Genomic DNA, 25,847 nt, shown 5'->3' with positions numbered 1-25,847 from the left:
ATAATAATTTTATGAAAATCACACAAAATCCTCTCAACACGTCCTACCAAAACTAAAAAGTTAATTAAAGAATGTAGCTCTTTTATAAAAGTACAAGACCTTAAAGAATTTAACATTATACCAATGATTCCTGCAATTATTATATTACTTATGTAGATGTGGTCTAGTCTCAAAAGGGCTATAGATGAAAAGACCGTTAATATTCCGGAACATTTTGTCATTGTAGGAGATGACGCAATTCCTCTAAAAAATTATCTCATAAAACCGTACTCAAGATGACCTGGACACATTGTCGAAGATGCATTCGGCATTCTGATGACAAAATTTAGGATATTTGAGAAGCCTATATCTTTAGTACCACAAAAGGTCGATAAAGTAGTGATGGCATGTTGTGTATTACATAACTGGTTAAGAAAAACTTCATTTTCGTATTTAACGTCGGGATTAACAGACTTTGAAAATGACAAGTCATCTGATCTACGTCAGATTCAGAACATTGGTAGTAATAATCGCTCAAGAGAAGCAACACTAATACGAGATAGATACGCTGAATATTTCACAAATTCCGGAAAAGTACCGCGGCAAAATGATATGATTTGAATAATGCTAAGATAATTAAACATTTAAATATATGTTTGTATATAAAATTATACGCAATTAATAATTAATAAATACTTATCAAAGTATCCTGCGTTTCTCTTATTTCCACAACTGAGTGTAGAAATCGATTAGCCACAGAATACCATAGTACAGTGGGTTTATACACATCGTCAGCTGATGATGTCCTCCACTTCTGGAGTTCAATTGTATACGCATTGTGTATACTTCGTATTTTTGCTTTTGCCGAGGTTTCATCAAAATTAGGAACTGTTTTCTTTTTAATTTCAGCTATCTTTCTGACAGCTTCATTTCGTGCTAGTCGGTCCTTATACCGCGTGTTTCATTTAAAATGACATATGCTTATATCTCAAAAACAAAAACTCGAATCGAAAAAAGTTTCAAGTAAACATTTTTTGGTGAGAAGGGGGACACATTGTATACATTAACAGATTTTTTTTCAGGGTTGCCTAAAGTTTATAAATCGAGTAAATCCTGTTCTAAACCTTGTTTCGATGTGCGCTAACTTGCACGTGGGATAAAAATTTCTGGAACGTGCAAGATCGGTTACGAATGAACAGAAGATTAATCCTCATGTAAGTTGCCGGCAATTGTCAAAAGATTCAGGCATTTCGTTATCGAGTGTACATCGGATTTTGAAACTTAATAAGTTTCATCCGTATCATGTCTTCCTACACCAACAATTACAAGACGATGATTTCGAAAATCGTGTGCTATGGAAAAATTAAGATTGAATGAAAATTTTTTCTTCAATGTACTATTTTCCGACGAATAACATGCACTACTGGTCACATGAAAATCCTCGTTGGCTAAGACAAGTTGATCATCAAAAACCTTGGTCAGTTAATGTTTGGTGCGGCATTGTTGGCAATAAAATAATTGGGCCTTTTTTTATTGATGGCAATTTGAATGGCATAAAGTATCGGAATTTTTTGTTGAACGATTTACCGGTTTTGTTGGAAGACCTTACTCTGGAGCGAAGACTTGCGCTATGGTATCAGCATGATGGATGTCCATCTCATTATGCTCTAGCCGCAAGAGAAAGTTTAGACGAAATGTTTCCTGAAAAATAGATAGGACGTAATGGACCGGTGAATTGGCCAGCTAGATCACCCGACTTAACTTCTCCCGATTTCTTTCTTTGGGGTTACCTCAAAGAGAAAGTTTACAACCAAGGTCCAACAACACCAAACGATATGAAAAACCGTATTAGAGCAGCTTGCGAATCAATAACTGAAGAAATGCTTGGCAATGTGCAGAGAACGTTTTCAATGAGAATTCAGAAAAGTTTAGAAGTGAATGGTCATCATTTTGAGCATTTAATCGATGTAACTTTATAAATTTTAACTAAAAGTAGGAAATGAAATAAAAACTACGAAAGTTGTGCAAACATGTATTAAAGTCAAATAAAAAAACAACAAAAACTTCACTCACATAAATAAAAATTAATACAAAAATTCATATAACAAAAAATCACAAATTTCGCCTGAATTTGTTTTCAACGAAAATTTTGATTACATCATCACATAATATCGAATTTGCAGTTTCCGATTGAATTGATAAAATTGCTACATCGTTTAATCTATTTTCGGTCATAGTTGAACGTAAGTATGTTTTTATTCGTTTTAAGCATGAGAACGACCGTTCAGAAGAGCAATTGCTTACTGCCATTGATTTGTAAATTCTTAAAATTATATCAATATTAGGAAAAATATCAAGCAGATTCTGATTCCTGATCCAGTTGCACATGTTGTTGATATTTATATGTTTTTTGTCTTCTTGTGTCAAATACTCTTTAACATGTAACATCTCTTCAATAAAATCATCTGAAATATCCTGTGAATAAATTTTACATAATTTTAATGCTTCATTCTTTATTTCTTCAACTGCTAGTTCGCGAAATTTAAACAGAACGTAAAAATTTCTAATACTTTATAGTACATACATTTTCGACGGTCTAATTCCGAAATTAATCGATCCACAATTATAAGAAATACGTTTATTTTGAAATCATCCCTAGCAGCGAACAGAACTTCTTCATTACCGTCGTCTTCATAGATTTTAAAGTTTTCGCGGCAAGATGAAATAAATGAAATCAGGGATTTATACAAAACGATGACCAATCCAATATCTGCGTCTTCCTGCTGTAGTTTTTTACTTACTATATTCATATGATTGAGAACAGTGCTCCAAAAAACAGTCATGAACGCAGTTTCTAATCTGGCCATCTTTTTAATTAGTCCCGCTGCTTCTGCCTTCGAAATCCCCTTCTCTAAACTGTCATTGGAAATAGTTTCCAGAGTATTGTAAATACATTTCCAAGACATTAAGCCTTGCAGGCATGATCTCTGCATGACCATCTCGTGGACGACAGACTTTTTGGTGTTGTTTTTACATTATTCTTCTTCAATTTCTCCCAACGTAACATAGATGCCGAAAAGGAATTGTAGATATCTTGTAGAAACGTAAAATAATTTGTTGATTCATTACAACAATTAGTTGCCGACGTACCAACTAGGTTTAGAGAATGAGCTGAACAGGGTATAAATTCCGCATATTTGTTTATATTCTTAATTCTTGCTTAGAGGCCGGTATAAAGTCCCGACATGTTCGCAGCATTATCGTACGACTGACCTCTACAATCATCCAAAATAATTTGAAAAGATGCTAAAGTTTCCGATATTATATTGTACAGTTGCTCGGATTTATGACCACTAGTCGGTACTAATTTTAGGAATACTTCTGTCGGTGATCCACATTCTTGGAAATATCTTATGACAATCGACAACTGATCGACGTGGGATATGTCAGGTGTTGAATCCACAATTATAGAAAAGTATTTAGCTATCCTTACATTGGCAGATATAACTTCTCTACACCTCTGAGCCATTATATATACAATTTCTTCGTACGTTGTGGACGAAAGATAATTTGTTTTTCCGCTACCTGGTCTTCCATAATTCTTTATATGTTCCTTCAAGAACGGATCAAATTCGGCTAATAGTTCCACTGCCATTAAAAAATTTCCATTATGACTTGATCCAAGAACTTCATCAGAACCTCTTAATGGAAGACCACGACTTGTTAATTTTTTTACGATAACGACAATGCGACGTAAAACTTCAGTCCAATATTGTTTCTCTTGATCAATCTCTGCATTTAGCATATTATTTAAATTTTTATTCGAAGTCCTTGTCCTGAGAGCAACCACAGAATTTTTGTGATTTATAGAACGTTCGTGCGATTCGACGCAGTGTTTAAGGTTTTTCCAATCATTGAATCCTTTATTTGCGCAAAAGGATGTGGCTGCTTTGGATAATAAACGACAAGGCCCACAGTAAATACTACCATTTTTTTCAGAATATATTATCCATTGTCGATTTGAAACTTCACCATTTTGAAGCTCTATTTTAAAAATTGATGAACTCATAAGACGTGTTTGGTCATTGTAGACTCTTTTAGAATTTTGATAATCAGACTCTGCATTTTGAGAATAGCTATTACGTGCAACAAAGTCTATGAGTTCATCATTAATAATCCACTTTGCAGGATCTTTCTCAAATTGAAAAGTTGGAGGCAGAAATAGCGGTTGATCCTTCTTCTCCTGTCGTTCATCACTGTTTTCTGAAACATCTTCATCTGTGGACGAGGTCAACAGAACACTAGTCTCCTTTGATGCACAAGGTACATTATCTGCGAATGTTTCAATTGGTGGTTCCGGAATACTCTTGCTGAAGAAATAATCAATTTTTGTAGTTCTTTTCAAGATTTCGGTTTGTTTTTTTTGCTTCTCCTCTGTCCTTTTTTTTGTATTCCCATCCGCCTAAATACTTTCTACCATTTGCCATTTGTACGTAATCTATAACACTATTGTTATTTAAAATAAAAATGCGTTAAATTTTAATATACTTACAAGTGCGATCTCAAAAAATCAATAAAATAAAAGGCCTGTAGTAATCGAGACTATTCTATTATTTCTAATATGGTTCACTAACTTTAAAGATCACTTTAAATAGCTCAATTATGCATTAAATTATTTTAAATTAACTTTTATATAAAAATCTGCAGAATAAAGTCGCTAAGTGTATCATGTATGATTCTGCTTTGCGATAAAACAAGGACTGAAGGAGAAGCAATATTGTATCGATGATTTTTAAGAGAAAAATAACCGGCCGACACGGCTCTACGTCGCCACATTCTGCCACAAAGCCGACGCGTCGTAACCGAATATGTTGACCGTCTAAAAGTAAAATTTTACTGGCTGCGTAAAAATTTTCGCATTCGAAAATTTGCCGCCGTAGGCTACAGCCTACCTAGCCTATTTAGAAATCCGCCCCTGGCGCTATGATTACTAACACCAATTTATGGGTGCTAGTGGTTTTTCCTATTTCCACATGCAAATGAACTGGCGCCAGTAATCCGTGCATGTGGAAACTTAGCTGTAAGGTGAGTTTAGACATGCTTAGATTTAGTGGCGCCAGTTCTATTTGCACGCCAATAAAGGTTTACACTACATATGCGAAAACAAAAATAAGTGACACGCCAGTTTCATTATTAAAGTGTATTGCACAACTATATACACAAATTAGGACCTCAACGGAAACGAAAATAGATATATTCTAGGTTTAATGTGGATAATTAAACGTTATCGTTGAATGTGTTAACGTAATTGGGATTTAATTTGAATGCAATGAAACATAACCTAAATTTGACATTAAAAAACTCATCAGTTAGACTCATCACTGGCGCCAGTGATTTCAGAAGGGTGCAGACTTTTCCGATCCATGCATGCATGATTTCAACTTGCATGCCAGTTGATGTTTACACATGCAATTTAATTTTACTGGATGACGCGCCAGTTTTTATTGTCGCCACTAAATCCATGCATGTCTAAACTTCCTATTTAATGCTACGAAAGCGAGTTTGTCTTCCGATTGTGATATTCTGTGGTTAAGGCTCGGTGCGTGCTGTAAACTGGAAGAAGAATTTAAAAAAAAAAGATTTTTTTGAGTTACGTATTTATTAGACATTATAACAATAAAAAAATTAGCAATTTTTGGCAATGTTAAATAAAAGTTATTCAGCTGTTAAATAATTTCATTCAATGAAATTAAAACTAAAACAAGAAGTAAATTAATAAAACATTTTGATTGATTAGCTTTCGATTTCCCATTTTTATTATCACCATCTTGTAATGGTTTTAAATTAGGCTCGTTCGAACACCTTTTGTTACAATCATTCTCGCAAATATCACAAACACCCATTTTGGTTCTTCTGCTACTATAAAAAATCCTTGCTCGTCGTGCTAAAACAATAAAATCACTTATTTATTAAAAAAAAACAATAATAATCATAATTACAGCTATCGTAATAGTCATAAACCAACACCGCCGCTGGTTTTTCTTTAGCAACGCGATACGTTCTAAACGCCGAAATGGTCGGACAATAACCCGCGTGGGTTATGTTATTGAAATACAAGAAAATTTTTCTGTTATTGTCCCCCGTTTCAACTTTTTGCACGTTTTGACTCGCTTCTAAACTTGGTAATGAATCGGTATCGGCAGTAAATCCACTTGGAAGGTTTACTTCGATTATAGCCATGTTAGAAGTTAAGGTTGTATCTGATAGATTTCTGCTAACGAATCTAAAAGATAAATTAAGATTTAGGATTCAAGATATTCAAGAATTTTAATATAATTACCCTGTACAAACTGTAAGTTGCATACGATACTGATTAGAGTTTTTATGTACCTGCGGGTCTAAAGTAAACATGGGCCAAGCTCCCGTTACGTTTTTATTGTATTGATAGGAAATACGTATTAAGGACAATCCGTTTCCTTCGGCGGTTATATTAACAACTTTAGCGTCATTGGAAATTTTTGTTCGTTGAACGATCATTGCGTTATTTTGGTTAACGTAAAAATCATTGCTCTTCTTTTTCAGTCCATCATTGTATTCATATTGAATTTTCATATTCGATTGTGTACTAAACCGTAACACCATGCGATAAAGAGCCATCAAAGCCGCTTTGGTGTCATGACTCGACGTAAATCCACCTAAACTATTTCCTTGATTCATCAACCAATTTACTACAGGAATTGTATCAGTGATTAAATCGGCTTCTAACATTGATAATAAAGCGTAAGAAGTAATTTCTATGTCCGCCGTTTTCGGTAATTTCACCCAAGGATTCGCCGAATCATTTTTTAAAACTCCATCTGTCCACCATTTAATATCGTTTCCCGTTATTGCTTTCGAATTTAAGAGATTTAAAAGATTTTCTTTTGCGGGATGTTTTGCTAAATGCATAACATAAGTTGCAATAGCTAGAGAATAAGTATCTACGTCGTTGTGTATTTCACTTTGAATATAAGCTAAACTTTTTTGTATTAAATTTGCGTAAAGAGACGTTTGAAAACGATTTTCTATAAATGCCATTAAAACGAAAGATGTTAAAGCGATCGAGTTTTGTGGATTGTCATAAATTATCGTTCCCGACTCTGCAAATCCCCCGTTTTGATTTTGCCGTTCTGATAACCAATTTAAACCGTTCCTAATTAAATTATCGTCGATAAAAATATAAGGTTTTGCTTGAATAAATGCTAAAATTGTATAAGAAGTAATCCAAATATTTCCGAGTTCGTTCGCTTTTCCGAAAACACCGAATGAATTATCGGCAAGTTTATAGAAAAGTTGTTGTTGATAAGAAATTTCTAAATTTTTAATTGCGTCTTGTTCTATCGTCGGGGATAATTGACCGGTATTTCGTAAATAATTTAAAAGGATCGTGTTTGAAACAAAATTTAGGAGGTTTTGTTCGCCACAGCTTGTTGGTAATCGTATGAGATTTCCTAAGTTTATTATTAATGGACCGAGAAGATCGGAAACGGTTGATATCTCGATGTTTGTGGAACCTTCCACGACGTTTTCGGGGAGATTTATCGTTAAGTTTCCTTTAAAACTTTGTTTTCCCCGTAAATCAATCAAAATCGATTTTGTATAAAATTCAGTTTCACCTTCTGGTTTCACAATAAGGATTTTTTCGATTGTATCTTGCATATTTTGTGAATTGGCTTCGATTCTTATTGGGGTTTCACCTAATTTATTCGGAATTATCATAAAAGATACTTCGCCTTTACTTTGTTTTTTGATTGCGAGCTTTTTCTTGCGATATAACTCAATTTCTAAAACATAAATAAATTAATAGATCGTCAACTAAAAATAATTTCTTACTTTTATTAGAGGCTCCTTCAAAATCAAATTTTTGATCCGGATTATGCATTAAAACTTCAGCAGTTATGTCTTGATCTAAATTGTTAAAAACGACAACTGGTATCAATAAAACTTCTCCTCTTTGAATTGATTTCGGTAAATTTACGTTAACCGAAAATTGTTTGCTAACTTCTATTTTCAGTGGTTGTGTTATTAAGCCTAAACCATGAGCGAAATTTAATGAAAATGCGGTTATTTTCCAGTTTGTTATTGAAGAAGGGAGTTTTTTTCTTATCATCGTTTGACCATCATAACTAAAAAATAATAATTAAAATAAAACACTAAAATACATTGATGTTGTAATTACCTTGAAGAAAAATTAGTAAATAGCCACGTTTCTTGGATAATGTCCGAAAGATAAATTTTCGGTTTGTCGGAAACTGGTCGCGGAATCCTGCTGAAAGCATAAGGTCCGGCTAAAGGAGGACGAGTAGCTCCCGAAGCTGGCGAACCCGCACTTCTCTCAGGTTTTAATGTAGTACTTCCAAAAGAAGCTGGCCAAGAAAAAATATTTCCAGCTAAAACGATAAATATTTACGTATTAACGGTGTAATTATGGGATTTAAGGTAGGAAAAATGAAAGTAATTTATAAAAATATTTTATTTTTCTTAACAACTTTGCGTTTAATGAATTATAGTAGTAGCTTTATTATTTGTGTCAAATTCCAAGTAGAATATCTGGTGTGTCACCACAAAATTAGCTTGTATCATTCTTGACGCTCATTTTACTCATCGCTAATCGAAGAGTAAAATGAGCGTCAAAATACATTTGACTGAATGTGGAATTTAATGTTATATTAATTAGCTAATTATAGACATCTAGACCAAAAGTGTGATCCACTATAAATGCGAAGGTGAAAATACCCAATTTTAAAATTGACTAATTAACTGCGTAGGGTTGTTTAAACGACTCGGTAAGTGTCCCCTGAAAGTCTAATCCCCAGTTACAAAAATGAATGCATCTGAAAGCGGCACTGCTAAGAATAAAATTTGCTATAACTTTTATACCAAAAGTATTTTCTAAAACGTTCCGAAACCCATGCTCTCCAACAATATAAAAACCACGATTTCAACGAATTTTTACCTTTTCGAACATTTCTCGATTTTTATGCATCTAAAAGCAAAACTGTAAAAGAGAAACATTTTTAAGAATAAAATTTACTACAATTGTAGTGTTCTACCAACGACAATATACAGGGCGATTCAAAAAACCACTGACAGACTTCTAGAGTAGATAATACAAGAAAAATTAAGTTGAATAGTCTTAATATACATGGGGTCGGAAATACCTCGTTGGCGAGATATAGCGGATCAAAGTTTTTTTAAAATTAAACATTATCTGCAATAAAAAGCACTTTTTTAAAAATATTGTCTACGCCATTGCTCTCTACGCGTGTAAAGTGATCAATTATCTATCAATTGGTCTCTTACACAACTTTGATCAAAGCAATAGTTTTTAAGAAAAACACGTTTGTTGCAAATTTGTTAATTCAACGAAAAACTATTGCTTTAATCAAAGTTTTGTAAGAGACCAATTGATAGATAATTGATCACTTTACACGAAAATACTGCCCGTTTGACAAAATTAGCAGTGGAGTTGAAAATATTTTAAAAAAGGGCTTTTTGTTGCAGATAATGTTTAATTTTAAAGAAACTTTGACCCGCTATATCTCGTTAAGGAGGCATTTGCGACCCCGAATTTTATTAAGACTTTTCATCTTAATTTTTGATGTATTACCTGCCCTAGAAGTCTGTCAGCGGTTTTTTGAATCACCCTGTATTAAAATCCCGATTTTATTGAATTTTCATCTTTTCGAACTTTTCTCGAAATTACAAGATCGTTTGGTCACTTTACTATGGCACGTTAACTTTTCGAAATTTGGAGGTACCATAACTTAATTTTTTTAAATGGGAGGTGCCATATTTTATTACTTAGTCATCCTCGACGTCTCATTTTACATCTTTTATATCCTATATGTTCTATACCTAACATTAATAGTTTGGGAGATAATATTACATACCTAGTGTTAAATTTGTTTTAAATTTTATGGCGACACGAAAATTAAAATATTAGGCTACATTATTTTAAGCTGTGAACATAAATTTAAGAAATACAAAATTAACTTCATTGTTGTAGACGTTAAAGTTCAACCACTATTAGGACTAAACACATGTATGGGGCTAGAGTTAGTAAAAACAGTAGACAATATAATTAAAGATAGCAACGTAAAAAATGATTTTATTCAAAAGAATATTGATTTATTTACGGAAGTAGGTAAAATTCCGTATAAATATAAAATAATACTAACAAGGGAAGTGTCAGAACTGTCCCTCACCGATTTTGTTGAAATTTGGTACAGCGATAGTATGGCCAAAAATAAGGTTTACGTATTTTTTTATACGTGCTAATAAAGCCGAGTTATAAGGGTTAGAAATCGGGGCGAAATATATATATTCGCTTATAGGCTGAAAACGAAAATAGCTATCAAAATGTGGTAAATGTAAACTGATATTCATTTTCAAAGAGCTTTCCATTGATATATCACACATATATCTGAGGGCTTCAGGGGATGAACTACCCCTAGTTTTTTGGAATATTTTAAAAACTACCCTGTCGATTTTGGCGATATTATGTATCCTTATAGTACGTTTAAAAATATTAACGACGTGTTTTTTCATATCTGCCTCTGACCATCCCCTGCAAAGTTACGGGGTATGATAGATAATCCCGTTCCTTAAGAATAATGTGATAAACTGTTACAGTTTTGAACAATATTTGGAAGAAAACCATTAATTAGATTACCACGCTCATTTTTTTATACGTTAGTACTATTGTAAGAACAAGGGTTAGAAGTTTGGGGTAGAAAATATATTTTCGCTAATAACTTTCATACTCCTACAGAAAAAGCTTTTTTATCCTTATTCTATTTAAATAACACAAAAGCTAGGATAATTATATAAAGATTTATTAATAATGAGTTAAAAAGCAACTGAAAAAAATGGTTAAATATCACAACTTGTATTCTACATTGTTAGAATCCTCTGGTACGTTTGGACCGAGGGTAATAAATACAATGTTCAAAGCAGATAACATATTCGTTTTGGCATCAAAGTCTGGTAAACTGACTTCTGCTCATATGAAAAATTGGCTACAAAATGTCTATTTCCCAAACACCGGACCTAAATTATTACTATTACTGGATTCTTGGAGTGGCCACTGCCCTGAAATTATTAGTAAAGTAACTCCATCGGATGTTAAGTTTAAATATTTGTCTATACCTGCAGGAACAACAGGTCAAATCAAATTCAACCCCTTAACTCATTATTAATAAATATTTATATAATTATCTTAACTTTTGTGTTATTTAAATAGAATAAGGATAAATAAGCTTTTAGTGTAGGAGTATGAAAGTTATTAGCGAAAATATATTATCTACCTCAAACTTCTAACCCTTGTAAGTTCTTACAATAATACTACCTAACGTTTAAAAAAAACATCGTGGTAAATCGCACCAATATCCACAAACAATTTTCGCAAAAAAAAAAAAATTTTGGGGTGGTTAGGGTAGTTAACCTCAGCCACCCCTTAATGTCGTATAGGGTTTATTTTACTGCGTAAATCTTAATTTACATCTAATTAATGGTTTTCTTCAAAATATTGTTCAAAAGTGTAACAGTTTATCACATTATTCTTAAGGAAAGGGGTTATCTATCATACCCCATAACATTGCAGGGGATGGTCAGAGGCATATAAGAAAAAACACGTAATTAATATTTTTAAAGGATACTCTATATCGCCAAAATCGACACGGTAGTTTTTAAAATATTCCAAAAAACTAGGGATAGTTTACCCCCTGAAGCCCTTAGATATATGTCTGATATATCAATGGAAAGCTCTTTGAAAATGAATATCAGTACATTTACCACATTTCGATAGCTATTTTCGTTTTCAGCCTATAAGCCAATATATACAGGATGTATCTGAATGACTGCAACAAACTTCAAGGGGTGATTCTTTAGTGAATTTTAAGGGTACTTTCATATATGAACCATGGGCGACTTCGGCCCCCCTGGGGAGCTACGCCCCTCCAAATATGGCGGAAAATTTTGGTTTAATTTTTTTTTCTTAAAAACCATAAACGCTAGGAAAATGAAATTTGGGGAATATGTTTAACTCATAATAGGGCACGTTTTGACCCTATTTGTACTTTCATCCTACCCTTTTAAACTGCTAAACTTAACCACCTCTTTTACATTTTTGCTAAAATTTTTTGTGTGCAGATGATAAATACATTAGAAAAATGTTACATAGCTAGATGAAAGTATCCTAAAACTTTTTTATCTCTCTAAAATTTTCCCAAAAACGACTAATTTTTAAGAAAAAAAATAATAAAGCAAACACTGCCCCTTAAACAACGGGGTTGTCGATCAAAAGTTGGAATGAATTTTTAATGAAAAAATCTTAGTGGGCTTTCCAATCTTTATTAGAAATATTTTTGACGTTTAAATGTCAGTGTTTTTCTTACTATTATTATTGTTTTTCAAATTTATTTTTGAATAAAGTTCTATCGCATTTACGCTCAAAATTTTAAATAAAATAATAATAATAGTAAGAAAACCACTGACATTTAAACGTCAAAAATATTTCTGACAAAGATTGCAAAGCCTACTAAGGTTTTTTCATTAAAAAATCATTTCAACTTTCGATTAACAACCCTACAGCTTAACAGTTAGTGTTTGCTTAATTATTTTTTTCTCAGAAATTATTAAATTTTCGAAGAACTTCAGAGAGATAAAAAAGTTTTAGAATAGTTTTGCCTATCTAACTGAAATTTTTCCAATGCATTTATCATCTTCATAAAAAAAATCTAGGCATAAATTGAACGGGGGTGGTTACGTTTAGTAGTTTAGAAGGGTAGGTTGAATGTACAAATAGCATCAAAACGTGCCCTATTATGAGTTAAACATATTCCCTAAATTTCATTATCCTAGCGTTTATGGTTTTCGAGAAAAAAAGGTAAACCAAAATTTTCCGCCATTTTTGGAGGGGTGTAGCTCCTTAGGGGAGCCGAAGTCGCCCATGGTTCATATATGAAAGTACCCTTAAAATTCACCAAAGAATCACCCCTTGAAGTTTGTTGCAGTCATTCAGATACACCTGTATATTTCGCTCCGATTTCCAACCCTTATAACTCGCCCCAGGGGCTTTATTAGCACGTATAAAAAAATACGTAAACCTTATTTTTGGACATATATATATCGCTGTACCAAATTTCAACACAAAGTAAGTGAAAATGCAGGACCATAGAAGTACACATAGAAAAATGCCCTATACAGTAAAAAATAAAATAAAAGTTTAGTTGAAAAGTTTAGAAGAAAATGAAATAATAGAGAAAGTTGATGAACCAACTGAATAGATTAACAATATTGTCATAGTAGAAAAGGCAAACGGGAATATTAGGGTATGTTGGGATCCATCACATATACATTCAAGGAAATTGTTCTGAAATTAAAAGGAAAACATATTTTTACAGTATTGGATATGAAAGAAGGATTTTTTATATTGAACTAGAAGAGGATAGTACTAAGATCTGTACATTTACTACGCCTTTTGGTAAACACAACTTCAAAAGGCTTCCATTTGGTTTAAAAACAAGTCCAGATGTCCTTCAAAAGCTAAATGAGAAAATGTTTGGTGATCTGGGAATAGAAATATATTTTGATGAAATAATGAAAAAGTTTCTAGAAAGAGCAAGAAAATATAATGTGAGATTTAATCCTAATAAAATTCAATACAAAATAAATAGTGTTAATTATTTGGAACAAATTATTTCGGTTGAAGGTATTAGACCTGATCCGGAACAGATTTGATCAATTTTGGAGCTAGAGGTTCCTAAGAATAAAAAAGAATTGCTTAGATTCTTGGTATGTTTAATTACTTAATCAAATATATACCAAATCTGTCGGAATAAAGAGCACTGTTAACAATGCTGATCAAAAATAACATAGAGTTTGTCTGGGGACACCATCATACAGAAACGTTCAACAAATTAATAAAGTTGATCACAGAAGTAGCTATACACCTATCCCCCGATTTACACGGTACTTGTTTTACACGTTTTCGCTTTTACACGGTTTTCCAAATAAGTTTTTTTTTTGTTTTTATCGCACTCTACTAAATGCTACTGTGATTGAACACGTGCGCTGTGTACACATCTCACGGGGAATCCCGAGCTTATGTGCTGACTTGCTGCACACGCACACTGTGTCTGTATTTCTTCGCATAAAATTAAAGTTTTATCTACGGAAAATTGTATTTGAGTGAAAGTGAAAATCACAACTGTTAAATAGCAAAATTATGCATTTTCTGCAAGCTTTTCGATTTACACGGTTTTGACTTGAAAATTTTTAATTTTCGATTTACACGTTTTTCTCAGGAACGTATCTACCGTGTAAATCGGGGGATAGGTGTATTTGATCCGAGAAAGCAGATAATTATTCAAACAGACGCAAGTCAATATGGACTTGGCGCGTGTCTTCTACAGGATAACAGACCTGTTAGTTTTTATTCAAAAAGCTTAAGAGATTATGAAACGCGGTAGGCACAAATTGAGAAAGAAATGTTAGCAATATGTTTTTCTTTAGAGAAATTTCATCAATTTGTTTACGGACGCAAGGTTAGAATAAATAGCGATCATAAACCGTTAACATCCATAGCTGAAAAGGATATTAGAAAAGTAACTTCTCGATTGCAAAGAATGAAATTGAAGCTACTAAAATACGATTTCTACATAGAATACTTGCCTGGGAAAGAAATGTATATTGCAGACCTTTTGTCAAGAATTTTTTTGAAGGATAGGGTTTAAGATGATCATACGATGAAAGAAATAGTTCACACTTTAGAATTGGATAGTTTCAGATAAATGCCTAAACGAATTAAAAGAAATAGCAGACATGGATGAAACATCAAAAATACTGATTCAGGAAATAGAAAATAACTGATCTACCGATAAATCAAAATTGCATGAGTCTCTTTAATCTTATTTTAAGATTACACATGACCTATACCGTAGGAATGAACTTATTTTCTTCAACAACAAAGTCGTACTGTTCAAGACAAACAATTTTAACAAAATTGCACAAAGTTGATTTTGGCATGGAAAAGACCAAATCTAGAGCTAGGAAAGTAATTTATTGGCCAGGTTTAGCAAGAGATATTGAAAGCTATGTTTCACGATGTAGAGTTTGTGAAAAGTGGTCAAGAAAGAATTGCCTTTTCAAATCATTGCTGCAGATATTTTGAATTTTTCACAAAGAGACTATTTAGTGGTAATTGATTACTATAGTAGATGGATTGAACTTAATTCAGTTCAAAATAAAACTTCAAAATTCAGTTATAAAAGTATTGAAAAAGATATTCTCTACGCATGGCATACAAAATAATTTTATTTCGGACAACATGCCTTTTAACTCGTTTAGATTTAGGGATTTTGCAGATCAGTGGAACTTTAATGCAATAACTTCAAATCCACTTTACCCAAAGTCGAATGGTCTCGCGGATTTGTGAGATGATGCTAAGAAAATGTACGGAAGAAAGCGAAGACGTAACAGAATACTTATTGGAATATAGAGTAACACCGCTGGTTGGCCTTAATGTTGCTCCATGTGAGTTACTGTGTAACAGACTATTAAGATCTTCCATACCAACGACTAAAATGGAGTTAACAGCTAAAATTATAAAACATATTGGAGAAAAGATGAAACTGAAAATGGAAACGGCAGAAACTTATTATAACAGAGATTGAAACCGAGTGACAATGTTCTAATAAGGGAACGAAAAACATGGACCCCAGGACAAATTATAAAAAATATGACAAAACACCAAGATCATACATAGCAATGCATGAGATTAATAATGTATATAGAAGGAAGTCGATCTGTATAAGAAATCTTTGAATAAGACTAATTTCAAAAATGTAAATGAAGATGACATTGAGTTAAATACGAGCAAGGAGACACATCAGGAAAAATCATTGATGGTTCCTGAAAATGATTCTGAGTAACCTGAGAATGTTTCTAAACAAAATCATAATTTTTCGGAAAGTTTAGTAACTAGTAATAATTTTATAACTAGTAGATCGGGTTGTACAATAAAAAATCCATCCGATTTCGAGATTAGTTGTTAATTTAGATTAAATCTGTTATTTAAATTTTTACACACTCTTCGGGACATTAAAAGCGAATGATAACCAATAAATGATTCGATGGTTATTTTTCAAAAATAGAAAATGGAAATTCCTGGTGAAAATGGGATACTTTGAAGTCAGTTGCGGGGAACCTTGTGCCTGCTGTCGTCGCTAACCCTCGTGCGACTGAGTTACTTCTTACTATTTCTTATTGTAATTTGTCTCAATTTAATAATATTGCTAACAATAACTCCAGATACCTAGATTTAATTTTGTGCAACTCGGGCGGAGTTGATTCGGTGCGCTCCTGTAACGATCCGCTAGTTGACTTGGATGGGCATCACCCTGCTTTAGAATTTTTGTTTAAGTTTGATAAACGTCATGTCTTGCGTGAGAGCCCATCGGTCACCTGGAGGTTTGATCGTGCGGATTTTGACGGTCTCAGGGGTGGGCTGGTAAGTGTTGATTGGCGCAGTTTATTTAGTGGGTTAGATGTTGATCTCTGTGTTGATACTTTTTATTCTGTCTTATATGGGTATATGAATGAATTCGTTCCCCAGAGCTTCTCCCGTAATAATCGTTTTCCTCACTGGTATACGCCTTCTACTATTAAATCTGTTAAAGAAAAATTGAAATACCATAAAAAGTGGAAAAGATGGGGTAATCGAAACGACTATCTTTCCTTTAGCTTCCAGCGCAAGCGTGCCAAAGCTTTAATTGCTGCTGATTATCGCACTTATCTGAATCGCGTTCAGAGTAACTTGATTGATTGCCCATCTAGTTTGTGGTCTTTTGTTAAAAGTAAAAGACGCGGTGGCGGCTGTATTCCGTCTCGAATGGAGCTGAACGGTGAGGTGGCGGATGACGGGAAGCGTATAACTGAACTTTTCTCTCAGTTTTTTAGCTCTGTTTATATCGACGGTTGCCTGAATATTTAGTTATTTACCAATCGCAGCCGTGGTTCTCTGAACGTGATGTCTCTCACCTTCTGACACAAGTCGACCATAAATTGGGCCCTGGCCCCGATGACTTGCCGGGACACTTTATTGCTAAATGTGCAGGGGAGTTGGCAACTCCTCTATTCATTATCTTCAGCCGCTCCATTGAAAATTCAGTCTTTCCCTCTGAATGGAAAAAAGCCTTCATAACTCCAGTCTTTAAATCGGGTAGCAGACATTTTGTGTGCAATTATCGTCCAATTTCCCTATTATCCATTGTTTCGAAAGTCTTTGAAAAATTAATTTATGACAACTTATATAGCTATCTTCGACCTGCTATTATCCCTCAACAACACGGTTTTTTGCGTGGGCGATCAGTTGAGACGAATCTGGTTGCGTTTGTTCAATACATTCAGGATTCTATGAATGATAACTCTCAGGTGGATGCTATCTACACCGATCTGACAAAAGCTTTTGACAAGCTTCACCATAACATTCTTATGGATAAGCTGAACAAGTTTAACCTATCTAACGGGCTGTCTCTATGGATTTCGTCCTATATATCTAAGAGATTTCAAGCAGTGAAAGTAAATAATTTCATATCTAGTTTTACTCCTGTTACATCTGGTGTACCTCAAGATAGCCATCTTGGACCTATTTTACTTCTAGCCTATATAAATGATGTTTCTGAGTGCTTTCATTATTCGAATTTTTCTCTTTTCGCTGATGACTGTAAAATTGTTGCTAGCATCAGGTCTGCTTCTGACTGTATTCGGTTGCAAGATGACATTGACAGATTTGATTCCTATTGCTCACAAAATTACTTATTTCTAAATCCTGATAAGTGTTGTCAGATCACGTTCAGTAGAAAGAGATATAATGTTAAATTCAAGTATATGATAGGTCCGCATTATCTTACTCAATCCTCTTCAGTTAAAGATCTTGGCGTTGTTCTGGATTCTAGACTTCTCTATCGCGATCATATTACTTCTATCGTTTCTGAAGCTACTAAGCGCCTAGGATTTATCATTAGGATTTCTCGTCCATTTACTGACGTCCGCTGCATTACTTCTTTATATATGGCATACGTTCGCTTCAGTAGTATGGATGGTCCTGCCTATAATATTTACATCGACTTTATTGAGGGCCTACAGAGAAGATTTATCCGTTATCTTGCTCACAAATTTTATCTTCCGTATTGCCCTTATTCCCAAAGATGCCAGGTGTTTGGTCTAAGATCTCTCTGTGGCCGTCGACACAGTACGGACCTATTGTTCCTGTTCAAACTAGTTAATGGAGTTCTCGACGCTCCGGTTCTTTTAGAGCAGATTCACTTTAATGTTCCTTCTTATGCTACTCGATCACCATTTTTGTTCAGACTACCTGCTTCTGGATCTAGTGCGCATGCCGGTTCACCTCTGTTGAGACTGATGCACACTTGCAATGTTTATTGTTTCAATGTTGATTTCTTTGAATTCATTGATTTACAACAATGATGTCGTTTAAAAAATCCGTTTTAAGTTTAAGTATTTGTCATTAGCTTTTTTTCTTTGTAAAATTAATTTACTCAATCGAAACACATTCGTTTATCATATTTATATTGATTTCTTGCGGGTGGTGGGGCAGAAAAGAAAAGCAACAAAAATTTGTTCTTTCTTGTGGTCCTTATTATTCTGTTTTTCTATCCGTGTAATATCGATGATTATGTGGACCAATCTAGTCTCTGTGTTTATTTTCTTTTCTGCTTCGTGCTTGCTGATTTAATTCCATTTTTTTTTTATTGTTTCATGCTTTTGATAAATTTTTCAGTTTTTTTTTTGTTCTTTCTTATGTAGTCTGTTTTCTTTTCTTTTATATTACTTATTGTAGTGGACACTTTTTTGGGATTTTTTCCTGTACGTGTCCCGAATATGAATAAAATAAAATAAAACACCAAATCATAGAATTGTAACATTCATTTGCATTTTGGATGTGGCCACCTAAAGATCATATAAATAAATGAGAGGAAAAGGATGATTATAATTCAAGCATCTCTTTCGACTGTTGTTGATTCTCAGTGGTACTTGATACTCCCCCGGTACTTCTGAAATCACAGCATTATCCATCTTTGCAGATAGAATTGGACACTTAATCTTTTCATCTTGAAAATCTTTCCAAATGTCTTCTTTGTCTTCAAGCTTGATCGTACACCTGGTGATACCAACGGTGTCGGTGCTCTTGAATAAGCGGATTTTTTTTCATAATAAATCACCAATCTATAGCACAAAGGGAAGTCTCCAACAACAGTCGAAATGATTACCACGCACAAAGAACAATAAATACAGATGTGCAATAAAAACGATAAGATATCAACAAGTTTGTAGGCGCGGATATAAAAAATGTATGTTGTAATAAAGTTACAAATCAAACAGCCTACGGAAATTTTGTAGGAACTAAGTTAGAATAAGTATCCAGATAAAGTAACGATAATTTTGAAAAAAGTCTTAATATTAAAATTAAAATATCATCATATTATAAACATATAAGTATAAAAAAGTGTTATTGTAAAATAAAAGTTAAAAAATTTCTTACCTTCATACATCGGAGCTTTTCCATTTGTTATTAATATAACCCCAGAGTCTTCAAACATACTTCTTGTATTACCTGAACCCGGTTTCCAAATAAAATGATTCTGAGTTGATTTTAATGAATACGGCGAAATTGTTCCCGCATCATATTTCTCCAACTCATCAATTACAGAATTTCTGTCGATCTCATAATTCGTTCCAATTTTATCCAATTTCTCATCAACCGCCGTCAATCCAACGTAAGAATGCGGTTGCGTTTTTATGGTAAAATCTACGTCAAACGAAGGTCCTACATTTGATGTCGTTTCAACTTGTACAAAATTTTGCAAAAGACCGTCGATTTCTATGTTTACTGAATCAGAAACAATTTCACCATCATCTCTAATATAACTTACTAATAAACGAACGATTGGAACCATTGTGTGTGTTGTTGAAAATGCAAATTTAAAAACCTAAAATAACATTTCTCTTTTTTTTTTTAGATACATTTTCGTTAATATTTACTCTTCGATTATCAACTTGTTGAGTTTTTGTTAATAAAATATCGCCTCTTCCTAATACTTCATAAGTTATGTAACTCATCGGTTCTGTACAATTCACTAAAACAATCACGTCTTTATTAACAGCATGTTTTTCAGATTCTAAATATAATTGCATAAACGTTTTGCTTGGTGATATAGCTGGAAGTACAGGTGACATTATTTCTTTTAAATCCAAATATTCAGCCTAAAACAAAGATGACATAACGTTGTAGGTACTTCCTGCTTAAAAAACCATGAAATTACCTCAATTCTCAACATTGTATCTTCAGTTACATTAACCGGCATGTACAACTCTAAAGTAGCCACTCCAAATTGATTAATTTTCTTTTCAACGTTTGTAAAATTTTCATTATTTCGTGAAAACCCATAGTTTACCTTAATAGTTTTACGACTATCTTCTAAAGGATATCCATTATAATTGCTAACCTTTATATAAACCGTATACAACATTCCCGGTTTAAAATAATCGGCCGTTTTGATGATTTCCACCTTATAATCATATTTTCGTAATTGTATTTCAATACTGTTGTTTTGTTTAAGGCCAGTTAATGCTTCTTGGACGGTAACATCAACAACAACGGTTCTTTCGTATTCATTATTTAAACCTAATTCTCTAGCTATATCGATATTTACGGTTGTTTTTCCATCTATTGGAACCACTTTCCGTATAGGATTTTCATAAATTGGTTGGATAACTCCGGAAATTATCGTAGGGTAAACCGTTACAGTTGCATCACCTTGAACTTTTTTACCGTAGTCGTAACTGAAATTAATTTCGGTTACTCCTGTTCGCAGTTTTCGGCATTAACAGTTTCTCAAAGTGAGATAGGATAAGGAATGAAGAAATAAGACTGGGAGTAGATTTAATTAGCAAAAAGGAGATAATCAGCAAAGTAGAGAAAGAGCAACTAAACTGGTACGCCCACATAACTAGAATGGTACATAACACAATTGTAAAAAAGGTATTTGATGCAAAGAATAAGGATAAGATAAAGACGGGAAGACCTAGGAAGAAGTGGCAGGAAAGAATAGCAGAAGTTGGAAAGAAGAGAGGGAAGACTCTAGCATCAGTTATAAAGGAATTAGCTATTAAATGAAAGGAGTGGAAGAAGTGGATGGAGGAATAGGAAAAGATTTATCCGACGCCATCAGGCATAAGGATCAGGAGAAGAAGATGTTATTGTGTAAAAACTTACTTTGCTTCTATATCGGTAACTATAATATTTTCTTGAAAACTAACGTGATTTGGAGCATCAATTTTGAGTAGGAATTTAGGTAAAACATATTCAGCAATTAAAATTCGTTTCGTGTAGGTTTGTCCTTGAACAACAACAGTAATATTCCAATTTCCAAGAACCGGGGAGTTGCTTAAGCGTACTTCTGCATTAAAAACTCCTCGGGGGGCATAAACATCCATCCATTCCTTTACTTTATTACCTCTTCCATCCTACAACAATAATTTGATTTAATTTTTGTAATTTTTTTAATCATCTTACTTTTACCGTTATATGAACACGAACTGGTTTATTTCTAACAACTTCGCTTGGTCGTAAAGATGGTCCTAAAATAATGGTTCGAAATTGTATAAGATCTCCCGGTTTATACACTGGTTTATCAGTTTGGATTAAAACAGAAAAACTTTTTCTGAGGAATCGTAATTTTGGAATGGATTCCTCAAAGGTAACACCACCGCTTCCGGATATTAATAAGCTGTATACTCCATCTTCAATATCAGCGATCTATCAATCAAAAATAAATTAAAAATATATAAAATTGTTAAAACCAGAAAAAAATTGCTAAAAACACAATCGAAATGCATCGGAAACAGGATGTATTTAATAGACTATTTCAGCTACGAAAAAGGATGATGAAAGAGGAGGATGAAATGAGGTGAACGAGTGCCTAAATAAAATGAAAATAACAATAAAGTTATGTAAATTATCCATATTGCAAGTAAATGAAATTTTGAATATAGAAATAAAACACAGATGCGACCTTTACACTTACATAAAATTTAATTTATATCAGTACCGGTTTCGAAGTTTTCACTCCATCATCAGCTGAAAACTATACAGAGAGCGTAACTATTATTAAAATATGTAATGGATATAAAAAAATATGTGAAAATATGAAAATATAAAAACCCACATCATTCCATACACATCATCACACCCTAATCAACAAATTTGCTAATTTTCGGTTTCTCATTAACAGGATTTATGATTACCCTCTTTCTGAATATAACAGGATTAAAGAAACTAACATCATTTTTGATTTAGCTCGTGATAATGGTTTCCCTGTTGGTAAGATTACTCATCTGCTTAATAAGATACGTATACAAAAGGACCCTTTATATACAAAACATAATAATGATGCTATAATTTATAAACCTCTACAATTTTATACTTTAACTACTAAATTTCATAAAATATTTTCTAATTACAATATTAAGGGGGGAAACCACATTAGGAGGCTCATTTTCATTGATTTTTCAGGATTTTTTTTGGGTGGGAAGAATTAATTAGAATTTAATCAAGTTTTGACACTATTTTGTTTATATTTCGAACAACTTTTGAGAAATTTTTTGAATAATTTTATCGAAAAATAACAAAGTTATGCACTGATGTCCGCTGGACGTCGTACCTAGAGTTCTCCAATTGCGGGACGTGTAGCCATTTCAATTTTCATCTGGTATCAAAAAGCTTTTCATTTTAGATTAATAACTTATTTTCTAAGAATATAAACCTCAATGCAGGTAAATGTAACGAAAATTAAAAATTTTGCAGGTATTGGAAAAATTTACCTAAAATTTCACTTTTTTTTTTTACTAATTATGCAAAAGAAAACTCCGTCCAGAGAGTGTTTTTCTTGTTTGTTTTGCGGTATTTGACTATTAACTTTAATATTTGCTTGAATTAGATGGTGTACTCTCGTGTGATTAATGTGTCTTAGTGTGTCTAATGGGCTAGTGGAAGAACGGCATCAGTCGAAGTAGTCCATATTGAGCGCACTGTATTCTTTTTTTTTATATATTTGTTTTTATATATTTTTTATATCTTTTATTATTATTTTCTACATTATTTCTTTTTAGTTTAATCATTATATATTTTGTTTTAAAATTCTTTGTATTGGTGCGCTCAATAAAGATTATTATTATTATTATTATATAGATTACGGAGGAGTTGAACTTTTACATTCATGCAATAAAAGTTCAAAGTTAGATTTTCTTGAAATTTTAGAAATTACTAAACACAAAAACAATAATAAATATAACCTATAAACCTATCTTTTCATATTTGAATAATTTCAACTTATAAATTTAAATTTTTTGTGTGTTTTTCCGGTTTTATTATGTTCAATATTTTCTCGGTCTGGTTTCCAGTCTCTTCTTCTCGTTCCGCTGAGATGGTCACCTTTAATCGTTAATACGTCATTTGCTTTAATTTTCATAATTTCATGTGTAACCATCAGATTTTTTCTCGTATGTTTAGTCTATATTCGATTGATTGTTTTCTAACTTGTTTTTACATTAATTTTTAGATCCCATTGTAATGTTTTTATTACTTCGTCCATTTTAAATTTAATAACGACGCAATTTTATATTCAGAATTTCTTTCAAAATTTAAATTTTCAACATTTCAAACCTTCTTTAATGTTGCAATCTGTGGTCTTCACTTTCTGACAGTGAGTATTTCGTTATATTTTTTTATATTTTCTGTATTTTCATATTTTCACATATTTTTTTATATCCATTATATATTTTAATAGTTTTCAGCTGATGATGGAGTGAAAACTTTGAAACCGGTACTGATATAAATTAAATTTTATGCAAGTGTAAAGGTTACATTTCTGTTTTATTTCTATATTCAAAAAGACAGAGACAAATAAATAAAGGAGAAGGCTCCAAAATTATTGGTAACTATTTATTGTTGAGGCTCACTGTTTAGAGTATCCGGGGGAGTCTGTAACTCCAAGGCATCGTGTCCCCGGGTAAAGGAGAATGCACACCAGGCTTGCCTAGAGGGTAAAGGCGAAATTAAATATTCTCCGTGAACCAACAGGTAGTCACCAATTGATGTGGTGACCAAGGGCCGTGGTGACTTAATTGCCAACTCCTTCCACACATGAAATGTCGAGAATCTCGCGCTGATTCACCAGTCACGCTTAAGGATTCCAGGGGAGGGAAAAATTTGATGACATGAAAAGTAACTAACGACCCAAAATAAGAATAAACTTTTATTTGCGACACATAATATTCGCACCATGCGATTGGATGAATAATTGACGATTGGAGACCAGTATAAGAGCTTCATCAAATTAAATGGAATATTCTAGGGATCATCGAGACACGTTTAAAAAGAGAAACCACAACGGTGCTCAGATCAGGACATCTGCTATTCCAGAACAACACAAACACTAACTCACATATCGGCGGAGTAGCAATTATGGTGCACAAGGATCCAAAGCACCTGGTCAGCAAAACATAAGAGTGATCAATATTATGGTCAAATTAAGTGACCGTAATATACCCTGTAAGTGATTCAAGCCTACGCACCGACGACAAGCACCGCTGAAGACGTATACCACTTCTCCGAAGATGTAACCACCGTGAGTAGTGCGAAAAGGGTTAGGATTGTTGTCGTGATAGGAAACTTTAACGCAAAGAGTCATTTGGCCGAGGAAATAGGAGCGAGCGGAGTGAAATGTTACTGGACTATTTGAGCCCAGAAGGTATATTCTGCATGAACACTCACTATAACAGGGTGAAAATGAGATCGACTAGCAGCGACCACAGCATATCCAACTTTGGTAAAACTAGAGCAAAGGCAATGACAAATTAGGAAATCATCGAGACGGTGGTGCAATCAATGAAAGCTCTGTGTCGACGAAATATCTGCGAAGATCACCAACAGCATTCGAGAGGCGACGAAAGTTTATACGCCCGTACCAAACTGAGGACCACTAAATTGAGTGCAATACGATTTCTCTGAAACAAAGTATATGTGTGTGGCAGGAAACAGCGAGGATCCTGTAGTAGACAGGACAACGGGAATGTTGTACAATCATGTGAAGCTGAGCATGATTATCTGGGTGTATCAACAAGAAATAAATGATACATATATAACACCATCTTTAAAACCATAGTTACCTACGCTGTGAAGTGTGACCGATGAATATAATTGATGAAAGAAGGGTACCTACTGATGATGGAAATGGTTTATTGAAGAAGAGCGGTAAGAAAATCTAAAATGGAAAAAGTCACCAACCAGAAAATACGAAAACTTATAAACATGTTAACTACAATTCAAGATGAAATAAAGTCAAAACAAATGATTGCAACAACATATTGATATCTGTAAAGTAGAGGAATTAACTGCACAAAGAATAAAAAATCTGGAATCAGATCAGAATAGTAAATAAGATCAGTAAATAAGATAATAAATAAAAGTAAAAAAAAAACTTGCTTGTTTTGTGGAAAGATACACAAATTTGAGAAAGGTGTTTGTACTGCGTATGACAAAACCTGTAACGAATGTGATGGAAGTAATCATTTTGCAATAGTTTGCAAGAAAAAGAAGGAAAATCAGAAAGAAGAGAACTGTAGCAGCAGTGAAGAAGAAGAGGTATGAACACGATTGACGACATGGCATGATTCGAGATGGTTCGAGGTCATGTGTTGTCATGAAAAGTAACTTATTGTAATAAAGTTTTATAACTGTTTAT

General features: G+C 33.3%; 2 protein-coding genes across 2 annotated transcripts in view; both read right to left on the bottom strand.

Moving 5' to 3' along the window:
- Positions 1 to 3,199: 3,199 nt before the first annotated feature.
- LOC111413950 (zinc finger MYM-type protein 1-like) lies at positions 3,200 to 3,784 on the bottom strand. The gene has a single exon (XM_023045097.1). The coding sequence runs from the start codon at positions 3,782 to 3,784 to the stop codon at positions 3,200 to 3,202; it is 585 nt and encodes a 194-aa protein (XP_022900865.1).
- Positions 3,785 to 5,606: 1,822 nt separating this feature from the next.
- LOC111413958 (thioester-containing protein 1 allele R1-like) overlaps positions 5,607 to 25,847 on the bottom strand; it is a 31,634-nt gene continuing 11,393 nt past the window's right edge. Inside the window, exons 3-12 of the mRNA XM_023045104.2 lie at positions 21,626 to 21,862; positions 21,320 to 21,570; positions 20,367 to 20,886; positions 20,086 to 20,307; positions 19,586 to 20,033; positions 8,198 to 8,408; positions 7,852 to 8,144; positions 6,320 to 7,802; positions 5,979 to 6,262; positions 5,607 to 5,923 (exon numbers count right to left, since the gene is read on the bottom strand). Of these exons, the coding sequence (XP_022900872.2) occupies positions 5,706 to 5,923; positions 5,979 to 6,262; positions 6,320 to 7,802; positions 7,852 to 8,144; positions 8,198 to 8,408; positions 19,586 to 20,033; positions 20,086 to 20,307; positions 20,367 to 20,886; positions 21,320 to 21,570; positions 21,626 to 21,862 (4,167 nt within the window). The 3' untranslated portion in view covers positions 5,607 to 5,705. The remainder of the gene's footprint in view (positions 5,924 to 5,978; positions 6,263 to 6,319; positions 7,803 to 7,851; positions 8,145 to 8,197; positions 8,409 to 19,585; positions 20,034 to 20,085; positions 20,308 to 20,366; positions 20,887 to 21,319; positions 21,571 to 21,625; positions 21,863 to 25,847) is intronic.

This window comes from Onthophagus taurus, chromosome 6, assembly GCF_036711975.1.
Source record: "Onthophagus taurus isolate NC chromosome 6, IU_Otau_3.0, whole genome shotgun sequence".
NCBI classification, from domain to species: Eukaryota; Metazoa; Arthropoda; class Insecta; order Coleoptera; family Scarabaeidae; genus Onthophagus; species Onthophagus taurus.
This window is presented reverse-complemented; position numbering and strand designations above follow the sequence as displayed.

Excerpts from the sequence above, each read along its gene's own strand:
- LOC111413950 (XM_023045097.1), bottom strand. The coding sequence starts at position 3,784 with ATGCTAAATGCAGAGATTGATCAAGAGAAACAATATTGGACTGAAGTT.